General features: G+C 38.4%; 2 protein-coding genes across 2 annotated transcripts; both read right to left on the bottom strand.

Moving 5' to 3' along the window:
* Window positions 1–1,234: 1,234 nt before the first annotated feature.
* Window positions 1,235–9,241, bottom strand: nus1 (NUS1 dehydrodolichyl diphosphate synthase subunit). Its single transcript, XM_060866186.1, has 5 exons — window positions 8,776–9,241; window positions 6,778–6,906; window positions 4,914–5,066; window positions 4,183–4,282; window positions 1,235–2,521 (listed from the first exon to the last, which is right to left on the bottom strand). Exons 1-5 carry the CDS (start codon window positions 9,119–9,121, stop codon window positions 2,431–2,433), a joined length of 819 nt encoding a protein of 272 aa, XP_060722169.1. The 5' UTR covers window positions 9,122–9,241; the 3' UTR covers window positions 1,235–2,430.
* An 835-nt stretch (window positions 9,242–10,076) lies between these two features.
* On the bottom strand, window positions 10,077–13,354 carry LOC132842284 (nephrocan-like). The gene is made up of 3 exons (XM_060864961.1): window positions 13,154–13,354; window positions 11,571–12,472; window positions 10,077–10,479 (listed from the first exon to the last, which is right to left on the bottom strand). The coding sequence occupies exons 1-3, from the start codon at window positions 13,352–13,354 to the stop codon at window positions 10,077–10,079; spliced, it is 1,506 nt and encodes a 501-aa protein (XP_060720944.1).
* Between the last annotated feature and the right edge of the window lie 2,263 nt (window positions 13,355–15,617).

Genomic DNA, 15,617 nt, shown 5'->3' with positions numbered 1-15,617 from the left:
AATTTAAAGAAGATTTCCACGGACACTTTGTCTTGGTTGGCACTGAAAAGCGATAGATCCAGAACACAATGCAGTTAAGATGAATGTGTGCCTTACAAATTTAATGTGAACAAAGCAGTTTAAAAAAAAAGTTGTTTCACGATCTGTAATACTCGTATAATATTATACTTATTTTTTTAAATCGGTTCATTTAAAATCTCTGTCATTCCTACAGAAACAGACGTTGATTAGAAATCTGTGATTTGTAGCCGCACTTTTATCAAAGCTGCTGTTATACAAAATGAATGAACACTTCCTGACCAATCAGAATCGAGTATTCAAACCACACCATCTTTTCCTGAATTCTAATTTTTCACATCTGATTTGTTCATTATGGCACTAAATGTACATCTGTAAAGCTGCTTTGGGGTGATGTCTATTGTATAAAAAAATCGCTGCGTGAATCTCTGAAGATTTTGGAAACATCCGCTGTTCATGAGTAGCGTTCACATGAGTAATAATTCAAATAAAAATTTGATTTTATTTCAGATACATTCACGCCAGTTTCCAGGTCAAGAGAACATTCTTTAACGAAGAAAAGTGACTTCTTAGTAAGGGAAAATATTGTAAACATGAAAAAAAAAATAAACGAAACCTAAGATTGTCGAGCTTATTTCTAGACATATGAGGAGTGTTCACACACAGTGCAGTAGGAGGAAGAAACCGGTTTGTTCTCAATTCACCGTGTCACATTTTCAGGTCAGGTAACTGCAAAAGATTTACAAATTTTGTTCCTGAGGAGTGTGTAGGGAGGTTTAATATGAGGAACAAACCGTTTTCAGGTCATAAAATGTTCTTAAACTGCAAAAAATGTAAATCTTCATATAAAATTAATTCAATCTTAAATGAATTAAAAGTTACCTAAACATTGTATATAAGTCAACATATTTCTATTTCCTATAATAAAATTATGATTAACCAAATCTAACATTATTAATCTTTTTTCTAGACATATTTTTATTTTTAAGCTTGAAATTTTCTTTTGTCTGCAGATTATTGATTTAATTCTAATTGAACAAATTACATTTTTAGAATTAATATATATGTTAAATTAATACATTTAATTATGTATTTTTTTAAAAATACATACTTTGTGAATAAATCTATTTATAAAAGTTTCTGTCTCTTATATTCTTCTAAACAAAAATACTCCATCATTTTATGTAGCTTTCTCTAATATAACAAAGAATTTGAGTTTTAAGGTTTTCAGTAACATTTATTAAGCATTCACACTGGACACTATTACATCAACCCTCTTATATGATGAGTCATGACTAATAAATACACGGATATCCGACACATGGCGAGATTCTGTGAGTGTCTGTGGTTAGCATTACGGTGTAAATCTCCATGCGGTGTCTCATTCCACGTAACATAGCAGATCAACGGTCACATTAAGAGTCCACAGATTTGTCTCTCAGGTTTGCAGATTAGGAGCGTGAGATCTGGCAACGTCGTACGATGATTGTAATACTGTGTACACACAGTGCTGTGGATATCGCAACTGCTGTCAAAAAAACCACTGACTCTAGTGTTAATGTCATTTATATAACCGTTTCGACTCGGAACACATTTAAATGTTCATTTTTGAGCAAATATTCTATTTGCTGGATTTGATTTTTTGATAGGTAGATTTTTGCCACATCACCCACACCTAATAGGCATGTACTTAATTTATTAAGGAGAAAATTATTTCTTATTCAAGAAGTAAAGTGTTGGACGGAACACGAGTGAAAAAATATGACTGACTGGAAAACTACTAAAAAAAAACAATATATGATCATAAGCAATTTTGCGATCCATTAAAAATTTCAATCCAAGGGATTTTTTGTACAATCAGTAGCCTTAGCAAACACACACACGCGTTCACAATTAAAACATGTCACACGCTCCCTCTGGTTCGTGTTCTCATTGTTTCACGATTCGTTCCGGCTGCAGTATACTTATTTCAGTCAATAATGAGTTTCCTTGTGACATGTGCAGCTAAGATGTTGTGATGGATGACCGGTTTTCCCCGTCGTTAGGTTCCAGGTCGTCAGTGCAGAGTGCTGGCTGACTCAGCGTCCCACGCTACAGCGCTTACACACACACACACACGGACAAAATGGGACGAAGTATGACGCTGAAAATTACACCACATTGCTAACCGCCTCTGGGACTGCTCACAGATGAAAGGAAGGTCTGCTCCTTGCACACACACACACACACACACACATACACACACACGGTGTACGGAGTCAGAACCGGACCGTGTGTGTTGAGATGCTGATGCGGCGTCGGGATGCTGATGCTCAGCTGCGTGTTTTGTAAACATAGAGAGAGAGATAGAGAGAGACGATGTTCTCTCTTGTGGCTTCCTTCAGTTCAGGGTTTTTTTTTTAGAGGACTTGCTCACTTCCCCAGCCGCTGCTCACAGGAAGCGTAACGCCGAAGAGCGCAGAGGAAGTCGTCGTAAGAGACGTCTTTGTGGGAAGGCAAAGAGCTGCACGGAAGACGAGACACACATCTATTAGTAATTAGAACAGCTGGGTTTTGTCCTTAGTCATGAAACTATACCCCCCCCTCCACACACAGTGGGTTCAGCTCACCAACAGTCATTGTCACAACACACACACACACACACACAGACACACAGACACACAGACAACCCTTCCTGGTTATTAATCCATTTACTTCTCCTTTATTACACCTTTATCTTCTAAATCCCTGCATGATGACGTGTTGTGGACGTGTTAATGACGTGGGCTTAAACAATCCTCAATAAATGTTAACACTACATGGTGTCTCAAGTGTCACTTCTTCATACATGCCACTTTAAGCCACACAGGAAAAAAAAATAAGACAGATGGCAAAAATTTAACCTGTGGATTTTTTCCTTGAGGGAAAGAGAAGTCATAGCCCCGGTTACAGCTAGATGTTGACCGATATATCACCAAGACCGATATATCGGCTGATATTTAAAGGTGGGGTGCACGATGTTTGAAAGCCAATGTTGACATTTGCAAAACAAACACACCCCTAACCCAAATGGGTGTCACCCCTGTTTTTATAGCTCCGCCCCACACATACATACATAACCCAGGCAACTATTATGGGGGAACCTGCTGGGGCAGCTGGCCGAGGGGATATTTTTATCAGTAAATGAACTTTTAAATTTTCCGCATCTGCCGATAAATTTGCACGTCCATGTTTTGACACCATACAGCACAATCTTCCTTATCGTTGCTAAAACCCAGTCACAGGGACTTGAAGCGAGCGTCTATCAGACGTGTTTCAACCTGACTTTTACCTTAACATTATTTTATTAGTATAAATTTCTTACATAAGGTCAGTAAATCGAGTTCTTCTGGATTAAGTATTATGCATAAAAAAATGTCCATTTAGTTCCACCAATTTTCTACACACCGCATTTAAATTTGTTCTTTCTAGATATCAGCTTCAGCCATTAAAAAATAAATAAATAAATAAATAAATAAATAAATAAATAAACTCATGTCAGTGGAGCACTATTTATAGCAGAGAGTCCTGTGTTTAGAGTCCTGTGTTTTTTATATATACATACATACATACACACACACACACACACCACTAAAAAAAAAAACAACAACTATTTCTCCAAATTGCATTGTACACTTTCTATATTTGATTATCTGGGGATATTTTTTATATCATTGAGTGTATCCTAAAAAAAAAAAAAATACATAAAATGTGATCTCCTTTAGGCAGGTTTCACTCATGCAGACAAGGAGACAATTTGTCCCAAGTCTCTAATAACTGGAAGACAGAATATCCAGTTAGTTCTTTTATATATTTTTGGAAATCCAGCCTCAGGCACTATTAGGTACAGAGACATGGACATGGAGCTGCAGGAAGTGAATAAACAATGAAAGGTGATACATCGCCATCAAGTGGACATTCAGGGAAATGCTGAGAACGTTAAGGTTCCTGCAGCCATAAGTGTTCGGTCAATCATTTCATTAGGATCTTATTTTTAACAGTTTTCTTATTCGCGTGCTGATGTGTAAATAAAAATCACATTTCATGTTGTATTTTAAATCTGAAGTCACTCCACCTACACATTATAACAACTGCTTTATTATAAATGGTTAGAAGATTTAAACCCGTTTGTTCTCTGATACTCACATGAACTCTGTTAGTCTGATGTGCCACGGCAGGAAGCCAAGTGTGCTCTCCACAGGGCCGAACTTCAGCACCAGCTCGGGGTCTGGGAGGGTGTTTGACTCTGTAGAATGAATAAATAAATAAATAAATAACAAGACATATATGGTATTGTGAGAGTTAAGAGCAGGGGGAGGAACTCTGTCCTATGAGCAGCTGATTACAGATTGTCCGTTACCAAAGAGTGCACAGGGACGTGTGTGTCTCTCGCTCTCACTGGCTAAATCCTTCCAGTGCACTCAAGAAAAAAAAGAAAAAAAAGAAAAAAAAACAAAAAAACAAAAAACACATCAATGCTTATTTTCTCTTACTTGAAATGAGAGAAAAGGTGTTTGAGTGTAATGAGGTTTAATGGTTTGTTTAAAATAAATAAATAAATAAAAAATCACTACCTTTCCAACAATTCTGCTTGAAGCAGCAGGCCTGCCATGTGTGTTTAAGCTAATACATTTATAGGGCATATAAACTTAAATAGTTGTTTATGGTGACTGATGAGGATCAGGGTCACTGCCAGTGCTCCATACTTACAGCTAGAGAGCTGATTTAGACAAAATCACTGTTACATTAAACAACATTGTTAGGCTTCAGCTCTGATCTTTGAGCTCTTCTGATGACATGGTTGTGTGTGTGTGTGTATTTCAGTGGACACACACTGCAGTGTACCGAGTGAATGGTGGTGTATCGTGAGCTCTCACCTCGCAGTAAAGTGTCCAGTGCGGTGACGCTGATGTCTTTGGGTGTGCTCTCTTTCTGCTCCACGGCCTTACACAGCTGCTGCGCCGCTCGCACGATACTGAGCTTCCCGTCATCAGGAGACAAGATCTTTACCACCGACTGGCACCATGACACTGCGCACACACAGGCCATATTTTAGTAATAACAGATTTAAAGGTGGGGTCTCCGTTGTTGAAAGCCAATGTGGATATTTGAAATCACCAAAACAAACACGCCCCTAACCCAAATGGGTCCCACCCCTGTACTGATAGCTCCGCCCACACATACATACATAACCCAGGCAACTAATGGAAAGAAATGTGTCTTTATCATAGCTGAAGGGAAGAACAATACGATTGCAGATAAACAAACAAGCAAAAATGACACACAAGCATAATCATGCAAAGGACGGCATATATTAGTTCTGTGAAACAAAGCAAAACCAACGTTACTCACCTATCGAGGAGGAAAAAAGCAACCTCTGTGTCTTAAGTAAAGTTGGCCACATATTCACAGATTGGAGATTCCCGAGTCAATAACTCCTGAGCTAAACGCTGTTATTAGCAAAACGCGGTTGTAGCTGCCTCTCTACATTACTACGATAGAAAAGAAGTGTTATTTGTGTAGTAACAGCGTTTAGCTCAGGAGTTATTGACTCAGTAAACTCCAATCTGTGAATATGCGGCCAACTTCCCTCTCCTTCAGTTCTCTCCAGCGCTGGAAAGCTGATCCTATATTAACACGGGTCCTACTTCTTGCCTTATCGTAAGCCTTTCTTTGCTTTCTTTCTTTGTTTTTATCCTCCATGTCAATGTTAAAACCGCTTTCTGCTAATGTCACACATGCGCACTGAACATTCTCTCCGCCCATATTGACAAGAGACACCCCATTCTTGTCATTGGCTACACGCTAGTTTTGTTTTTGTTTTGTTTGTCGTCCCGACTCAAACAACGGAGACCCCTCCTTTAATTAAAGGGATTAGTGACGCATGGGACGACCTGAACCTATTGGGTTTCATTAAGAATGACAGAATTTTTAAAAGACATTGAGTGTGATTGGATTTAGGAGGGAAAAGAAGGGATTCCTGAACAGTTACGTACAGCTACCTAGGCAACGTTTGTCTGATGTGTAAAATATGGAGCTCATTAGAAGAAGAAACAGAAGAAGACTTTTCACATGCACATTTTATAAACCAGTGAAATTCGTTGCATATCACAGCTTGGGTCCAAACACGGGGTCAGCCATGACACGGGCCTTTGGTAATGGTGGGACTTGAACCCCCGTGTCAGCCATGACACGGGCCTTTGGTAATGGTGGGACTTGAACCCCCAACCTTCTGATCAATAACCCAAAGCCTTAAACGTTTGAGCTTTATAATTTTTGTGGGGTTTGTGGTGACCTGCATGAACAGGTTCTGTTCAGCGTGACCTCTGTTTAAGGATATCGAACTAAGTGAGATGTTTAGACCTACAAAATTATTATGATTAGTAATTAGATAACGTTAACACACTCACACAAACACTCGCTCGTTCAAATGAACACTCGAGCGCTCTCACACATACTTAGTGTCTCACGGTGTCTCACATAGACACACATTTGTATCATCCAGTTATTGACATATTGTGATAGATTAGATAAATGAGAGACAGGCAGACAGACAGACTGGCAAGCAGAAAGAAGCAGGTGAAACATACAGTATTGCATGGACCTTCATCAGTTCTGCTAAATGCCCAGTTTGGATCGTTCGTAAAAAACAACAGCTTTTAGAGGTGTGATACATGAGGTGAATCCTGGCAAGCTTTTCAGGTGGAACCAGTTGAAGTGATTTGGGGCGTTGGCACTCACCTTGTTCCTGTGCGTCTGTGCCATTGTTCAGGAACTCGGTCGTGTACTTGCAGCTTTCCGAGCCAAGGAGCTCCTTCTGCTGCTTCACGATCTCCTCCATTAGTCTGGAGTTGTTCCTCCTGAACACACCTGAAGAAAGGTGGAGGTCAGCTCTGTAATACTAAAGTGAAAGCCTACGTGTAAAGCTGGAAAAGGATGGAGGCTGTATGAGCTAGTGGGCTTCTTTTTATGCACTGAAAGGAGATAAGATGGATTAGGATCCGTCAGGTTTTAACATCAGTAACTCAGTACCATGTCAGATTTAGAGCTCACACAGTACTGACGTAAAGCATGGGGAAGCTAGTGCATTGCTTATGACTAACTCTCACACAGACACACACAAGTTTGTTGTTTAATTGCTTAATCTTGGTTAAAGGGAGATCCAGTCTGCTGTTCAACTCTACACACACACAATGTGGAAACATTCAAAAAAATGCAACTGTAAAGTGATTTCTGTAAAGCTGCTTTGTGCAAATTTTCATTCTTGAAAACAAAATGAAAGTGAACCGAACAGCTCACGCACAATATCAACCAATCAGGTTGCGGCAGAGCACAGAAACCCAGGCGTACGTATACAGTCCAAACGTTTCAGTTCACATCAAACATCAGAACGGGGGAAGAAACGTGACTTTATCTCAGTGACTTCAACCATGACATGTTTGTTGTGTGATCCCTCAGGATTACTGTGAGGAGAGGTGGCTGGTTGGAGCTGAGGGGAAAGCTACAGTAACTTAAGTGCTCTTTACAATGGTGCTGAGCAGAAAAGCTTCTCAGATCACACAATGCTACAATGTCAAACCCTGAGGTGTTTAAAAAAATAAATAAATCAATGGACAACCGAATATGGGGTAAGATTTAAAATGGGAACACGTAGAACTTCAACACCGAGTCCAGACTTATGACATTGTCAATGGTGTGTTTTTTTTGGAACGGATTTCAATTCGGACACTTTGGCGACTAAAGCTCTGCATTTCCTACAGCTGCATTTATTTACGACCTTCTGGTGTAAAGACATTTATAGCTGAAGACGAGTCGGAAAACGGTGCCGTACGTTTGAGACCACAGACAAACACAGATTTTACTGGCGATGGTCGATGAAAGCAGCTTACTGATAAATATTCCAACTAGATTTTTCCTCCACGTGCTTTAGGGTTTACAAAATATCATAATTCATATTCAGGAATTCTAGTCAGAGTCCAGACTCGATGGCAGGAACACACACAGATTCAGATCTAGGAGACATCTGTGAAAGGAAACTAGAAAATAAGGTGAAAATGAGTGACCACGTGTTCAGGAGCAAACTAAACACTCTGCTTGTGTCACTGCAACCCTACAGTATCATAAAACCTTCACTAGATTCTGTAAAAACTTTAGATGAAGGCTGAATGGAAAGAAAACACTCTCTGACCAGTGCAGTCGCTCTCTCCCTTTATGTATCTGAATAGCACCCCCTCTATCTATCTCTATCTCCCTGACCCACTCACACTCTCCCTCTATCTATCTATCTATCTATCTATCTATCTATCTATCTCTCTCTGTTAGTCTATCTCTCTCACTGCACCCTCTGTCTTTCTCGCCCCCCTCTCTTCGTTAGTCTCTCTCTCTCACTGCCCCCTCCCTCTCTGCCACATTAATGTTATAATTATTTTGTATAATCAGTAGTATTTCAGTAGTAATTCAGTGCCTATAGAATGTGTTAATGATGACAGTATTGAGTAAAAACACAAAAGAAGAAGTGTGATGACACTAAAGCAGGTGACCGCCTCAGACATGGGCCGCGTCCCAAACCGAACACCTAGTGCACTACATAGTGAACACGGATGTGTTTAGGACGCGGCCGCTCATCATTATTATTGTTATTAACCTTTTGTGCACTACATTACACTACACACGGATGTGTTTAGGACGCGGCCGCTCATCATCATCATTATTATTATTATCATTGTTATTAACCTTTACCTTGGTGATCATACACGCTGACATAAGAGATTCCCAGCGCCATGCACCACACTACAACATTAGCGATGTCGGTGTACTGAAGCTCCTCCTCTGCGACCAGCAGTCCGACGTGCAGCGGCAGCTTGTCTAAAGCCTTCCCGTCCGTCAGCACCCGACTCCGGCGGCTCGGTCTCTTCCCCCCCGCCGCCGCTCCGAGTGCTAACGGCAGCAGCACCGCGGCCGCGGCGCGTCTCCATAGCAGCCAAGTGCGCTTCCACGCGCGCGCCTGGTACCACGACAAGGCCGCGCGCTGTAGCTGGACGACGACGTGTAACACACGCCAGGCCAAATCGTACAGTAACGCCATAACTAATAAAACACTAACGGACCAAGCCGGTAACGAGCCATTCAGTTACTGCCAACACCTCAAACTCAACGCCGCCATTTTGCTAAACCTTTACACTTTGAACTCGCCGATTTACGTGTAGCACTCTGATTGGTCAACCCCCGGAAATTCAAGGCTCGTGACAAGAAAAGAAAGGCAAGAGGAACACCATAGATATATACACGTATATAGATATCTATGGAGGAACTCTTCCTGTTTGTTAAAAGATCAGATTGTGGATGTGACTGTATGGATTTTAGCAGAAACCACACTAACTAACCAACTAACTAACCAGCCAACTAACTAACTACCTAACATGACTGCTTCTGCTACTACTGTAAAATAAATAAATAAATCATCATCATCATCATCATCATCATAATAATAACATATTGAATATTTCTAAGAAAATGTTTAGATTTACATTTTGTTTAATACGATTTTAAATCTTAAATAATAATAATAATAATTACACCCTAAATATTTACTAAAGTGCTTATTCTAGCATAGTATATTAATATATACTAAAATAAATATAGAATCAAATTATATCATAATGTTTTACAATAATTAAAAAAAAAACATTTTATTATAAAAAATAAACATGTTAATTTGGTAATACCAAATGCTGAGAATTTAATATAAAGTCACATAGTATTTAATACAGATATAAAGAACAACAAGAACCTTTTCCTTTCATTTTTTCCATAAGAATGGAAGGCAACTGAGTAAAAAACAGCATTACTAAATAAATAATAATAAAAAAAATTGCGGATTTCTGAATAAAACATAACATATTAAAATGCATTAAATACAAACTGATAAAATAAAATCTGTAATGTCTAAGTATTGTATAAAAAATAAACAGGACATTGTTATTCTAAATTTCTAAATGTTTCTAATTGTTTGTAATGTTTATAATTGTTTCCCTTTCTAATTAAAAGTCATAGTCATCATATTCCTCACTGTCTGACTTTACTGTGTGGCTCTGTGGTAAGACCTCTTTGTTCTGCTCCCCACACATCTCTTCAGCCATGATGTATGCTTGCCACATGTCCAGTGATGAATAGAGAGGTTCAGCGCAGAACTCTGTGCTCAAATCCACATCCCGAGCCAGCAGCTCTCTTTTGACTTTCAGGAGATCACATGTGCAGTTCCACCGGTTTCCATCTAGGTATAGAATCCTGAGTCTGGGCAGGAGTCTCATGGCAGGCAGCGAGGAGAGTCTGTTGTTGCGCAGATTCAGCACTTGAAGGCGCTTGAGGGGCATCAGGGCACGCTCCTGGATCGTGGTGATGAGGTTACCTTTCAGATCCAGGCGCACTAGTGATTCGGGGAGCCTAGAAAGAGCACATAGGTCGGCAGAAGGGTCAGTGAGGAACAACAAGATTTTAGATATATTCTGTAAAGATTTGGACTAACCAGCAGCAATTTATCCCTGAGTATCACTCTTACTTTGGTGTTTAATCTCACCTGGATCCTGTAGATAGATCTAAGAGCGGCTGGTGTAATCATAATGATGGCTCATCCCAGAACGGTTCTAATCTGTTCATCCCAAGCATCCTGTCATTACACTTTGTATTGGTCAAGATTAATATTTTACAGGTTTACACGTTTCATTAATTAATTAGGCCGCCATTTTATTAAGCCTTTACTTTGAAGTCACTGATTTAAGCATAGCATTCTTGTTGAAATTCAAGGCTCAAGAGAAGAAAAGGAAATGAGACTAAATGGATTTAAGCAGAAACCACTAACTAACTAACAAACTAACTAACTAACTAACTGCTGCTAATACCACTTCTTCTAAATAAATGGAGAATTATTATTATTATTATTATTATTATTATTATTATTATTATTATTATAAATCATAGAATCAAGGATGGACAATAGGGGAAAAAACAGACAAAAAAGCAACTAATCCTAATAACAAAATAATGTGGTTGTAAAATTTGTTCAGAGGAATTTAATCAATTTACAAATTGAGGTATCAATCACATTTGAAGTATTTATACCATTAAACCTTCTAAAGCTTCCTCTAACCATCCGTGTTATTTATTTATTTATTTATTTATTTAGTTATTTATTTATTTACAGTTTAATTAAATCAGTCACTAACCAACTAACTGACCAACTGCTAGTGCTGATACTTCTTCTCCTTTCTTTTACTACTTACAAAGAATTTATAATAATAATAATAATAATAATAATAAGAAGAAGAAGAAGAAGAAGAAGAAGAAGAAGAAGAAGAATAAATAGATTTAAATGCATCTAGGTATATTTTAGACATACTGTTTGTTTAATATGGGAGGATGGAAAGTCAAACTAAGCTTCAGGATTACTGTTCAACTTTAACAAACACTTTAACCATGTTCTGTACTTGATTTAGAAGAAGCTTCTTCTCACTTTCTAGATTGTGAAATGAACTGACCCATGTGGGATGGTGGAGAAGAGGTTCTGCTCCAGAGCCAGGTTGGTGAGGTGAACGCAGTCCCTCAGAGCATTGGGTTCTAACTGTTGGATGGTGTTGTTCTCCAGAAAGAGATGTTTCAGCTGCCTGAGGCCAGACAACTGCTGATGGGTCACTTGTTGGATCTGATTTTGCCCACAGTCCACCTTCTCAAGTTTGGCGGACAGCCTGCTGGGCAGCACTCTCAGCTGGTTACCTGCCAACTCCAACACGGTGAGACCAGGCAGACGAAGCCCGCCGTCTACAGACACCAGTCTGTTGTAGCAAGCAGAAAGGGTGGTGAGGTCATGCAGCTGAGCCAGATCACGACTTTTTAACGATCTGATCTGGTTTCTGTCTAGCTTCAGGTGAATCAGGGCTTGTGGCAGGTTGTGAGGAACTTTGCTCAGAAGGTTTGAGGACAAATCTAAAGTCTTTAGAAGTTGCAAAGATGAGAAGAAAGCAGATGGAAGTGATGCGATCTGATTATTTGCCATACTAAACCAATTCAGCGCTGGCAGCCTGAGAACTCCCTGTAAACTTTCAATTTTATTACCATCCAGATAGAGAGACTCCAGCTTTATCAGTGCTGAGAGTGTGTTGGCACGCACCGTGGTAATCAGGTTATGCTGCAGATTTAGCACGCGAAGTCTCCTCAGGCTGTGCAGAGCAGACTCCTGCAGAGTGTGGATCTGGTTGTGACCCACGTTGAGGATCTCGAGGCTGGAGGGAAGACCACGAGGGATGTGGCGAAGCGTGTTCATCTGGAGATCCAAAGATTTTAAATGCTTTTGAGACCGAAACGGGTTGCCGTCCAGCTGCACCAGTCCACATGATGACAGGATGACTTCCTCAAGACCTGCTAAGCCAGATAATTCCCTAGCCTAATATTTAAAAAAAAAAAAAAGTCCTTTTAAACCAGTACACTGAAATCGAGTTATGAGACGTTTTCAATCAGTCTGAAGAATTTAATGATTTTTTGATCTAAAACGAGTCAAGATCCCTGTTGGCTTTCAGTGTGAGACTTGTGTTTTTCCCTCTGTTGATAACCTTACACTAAATCTTAGTGCTAAAATAAAATAAAATAAACATCTTCAGTCCTGAGTGTCTACTTTCATATGAGCTTCATATAAACACCACTGTAGAATGAGACATGACAAAGACATTCAGTGATAAACATGGACACAACAAGAACAGGAGAAAACTCAGTTTTTGGACCTCCATTTGGATCAAATCCTTAGAGTTTCCCCAAAGAACTGTTCAGTAAATGGATAAGGGAACTATTACATATTCTAGTCTTTTTTTTCTTCCTTCAAGGTTCTTCACAGAAACAATGCCAGAAATGCCAGTCTACCAGTATGGATGATCATTTTATATGCCTTTACAAAACCATTATGTTCCTTAAAACCAGTTATTGTTGGACAAGTAGACCAGTATAACTCCTCCCAGCATTACAAAGCCACTAGTTCGAAGCCTGTGACAAGGTGGCAGATATTAAGGTGACAGATATTAATGTGACAGATATTAATGTGACAGATATTGATGTGACAGATATTAATCAGTACCTTTATCTCCTTGATGTGGTTATGTCCTAAGTTCAGTTTCCTGACATCTCCTGGAAGCCCCGAGGGAATAGACTGCATCCTGAAACACTGCACAGATGCCGCTGCTGGCTCACACATACATTTATGAGGACACACACTGGAGCAGACAGAGCTAAGATTATATAGCAGAGTGTAAAGCAGAAACTGTAGCATCCACATCATGGAGACATGACTCTCGGGCTGCTCGGGTCAAACGACATCCTGACACTTGGGGGTTTAAATAGCTGATCTGCCGGTGAGAGAAGGACTGCTTTGTTTTATCTAGAACAATGGCTCAGATCATTATCTTGGTCAGAAAAAACAGATGCGGAACTGGCATCTTGCCCCTAGAATGTCCTGTCTGTTCACAAATGTGAGAAACTTGCTGATAAACTGTTTACAGCCCAATGCAATTTCCTCTGAGTACTCTAACTAAACGAGTTCCCTTAGTGACTGAAAAGGACTAAATCCTATTCTGACCAACAATTATATATATATAGCTTATACAGTAGCTTGCATTTAAAGGTGTAACGTTTTATGGAATGAGAAATGTGAAGTGTGAAATTAATTTGGACAAATTTCTTTGCGTTCGATTTGAAATTGTAGGCGAAGTTTTGGAGTTTGCTGTTCAAAAGAAAATTGTGTTCCATGTTTTCCATCTTTCCAACACAATCCATGTTCCAAATTTTTGGCTTAAAGAAAATTTATATATTTATTTTATTGAATATAGAACTATATATATAGCTTTTTAGTAAATACATAATTTTTCTTTAAAAATTATAAAGTACATTTAAAACTATTTAAAGGTAGTTTTAAGCAAAAAAATTAAAAGCTAAGTTTTAAACTTTAACATCAGAATAAGTTTAATATTATTTATTTATTTATTTATTTATTTATTGTATCGGTATTATTCAAGAATAAAAATACTTTTTTTTACTTTAACATCAGTATAAGTTTAATATTATTTGTTTTTTATATCTATTAATTAAGTAATTTATTTGTTTATTTATGGTATCAGTATTATTCAAGAATAAAAATATATTTTTTTACTTTAATATCAGAATCAGTTTAATATTATTTGTTTTTTTGTTTTATTTTTTTTATTTCACTTTTTTGAAAGTGATTATCTCATAATCTGCTGTGACAACTTAATTTATTTCTCTAGGGATTAATAAAGTTATTATTTTCTATTCTATTCAAATTATTATATAATGAGATATAGACTGAAATACTGAAATACAATAATGTGCTGTATTGTATGGACACACAGCAATATACTGAGGTAGCACAAATATAGTATTTTGTTGTGTTTCTAGCTAGAAATCAAGACAACAGCATTAAAAATATGCTCAATTTTATTTTCTCTGTGCACTGCTGGTGTGTGGCATAAAATACGCTTAAGAGCATAATGACGGGGTTCATGAATATAATCAAATTCAGCTGTAAAAAAATTGATAGAACTACATTACTGTATATAATCTGGAGTCATCTCTACGATGAGGATGAATGAGTTAAATGGAAAAGCAGACTGAGGTTTTCACAGAAGTCTGTATCATTCTGTTAGAAGCCTTCGTTGGAGGATTGAAGGATTGCAACGTCAGCATTCGCAACGGACAAGGAAAGAAAGGCAGATTGGTTTCCACCCTCAGTCCATCCTGTCAGCACAATGAATATACGTTACACAGAGTCAAGCATAACAGGATGGCAGAGCTTCCACATCTCCAACACAGACATAACAGTTCTAAGAAAAGTGATTCAACATGAGGATTTTGGCTCAAATCAATCCAGTTTTATTTGTATAGAGCTTTTAATGGACATTGACTCAAAGCAGCTTTACAGATCATAAGTAATATAATACAAAAAGTTCTAGATTAATATTAGACTTCACTTTCAATGTATTTATCCCTAATGAAGAAACCTGAGGTGACTGTGGTGAGGAAAAAGTCCCTTAGATGGAAGAGGAAGAAACCTTGAGAGGAACCAGACTCAAAATGGAACCTCATCCACTGGAGGGTGTGATTATAAACTGTTAAAAACTGTTATATACACAGCAGAGTGTTATTATGAATAATGTCCTTTCCAGAGTCTGATAATTGTGTATTGATGAGGACGTTGTTGTCCTCAAAGACCACATGGAGTTGGCATCTTCTCTTTGAATGTTGAAATCTTCATGAAGCAGAACATGACTGGAGCTGGTACAATCTCTGAATGTCTCAGAATCCTCACAGGTGTGATCTCTTCTCACTCAAGGTTTAAAGTCCTCATGAAGTGGAACACAACTGTCTCTGGATGCCTCGGGATGGGTAAAAAAGAGAAGCAATTGGACAGGAATTAACATATTTACTCAGGATGGCAAGCCAGTCATAAATATGCACAGAAATTCATTTATGTTGTGTGAAACATTTAAACATGTTTTTTTGGAATCTTCTAGTGTCATGTAATACAT

Source organism: Tachysurus vachellii, chromosome 3 (assembly GCF_030014155.1).
Source record: "Tachysurus vachellii isolate PV-2020 chromosome 3, HZAU_Pvac_v1, whole genome shotgun sequence".
Taxonomy (NCBI): Eukaryota; Metazoa; Chordata; class Actinopteri; order Siluriformes; family Bagridae; genus Tachysurus; species Tachysurus vachellii.
Note: the sequence above shows the minus strand (reverse complement) of the source record. Positions and strands in the feature narration are given on the sequence as shown.

Coding starts and splice junctions, on each gene's coding strand:
- nus1 (XM_060866186.1), bottom strand. CDS start 9,121: ATGGCGTTACTGTACGATTTGGCCTGGCGTGTGTTACACGTCGTCGTC. Junction 6,907..8,775: donor CAGCGTGTATGATCACCAAG/GTAAAGGTTAAT, acceptor ACCTTTCTTCAG/GTGTGTTCAGGAGGAACAAC. Junction 4,283..4,913: donor ACTGGACACTTTACTGCGAG/GTGAGAGCTCAC, acceptor TTCATTCTACAG/AGTCAAACACCCTCCCAGAC.
- LOC132842284 (XM_060864961.1), bottom strand. CDS start 13,354: ATGATGTGGATGCTACAGTTTCTGCTTTACACTCTGCTATATAATCTT. Junction 12,473..13,153: donor ACCACATCAAGGAGATAAAG/GTACTGATTAAT, acceptor TTTAAATATTAG/GCTAGGGAATTATCTGGCTT. Junction 10,480..11,570: donor TTCTCCACCATCCCACATGG/GTCAGTTCATTT, acceptor TGCTCTTTCTAG/GCTCCCCGAATCACTAGTGC.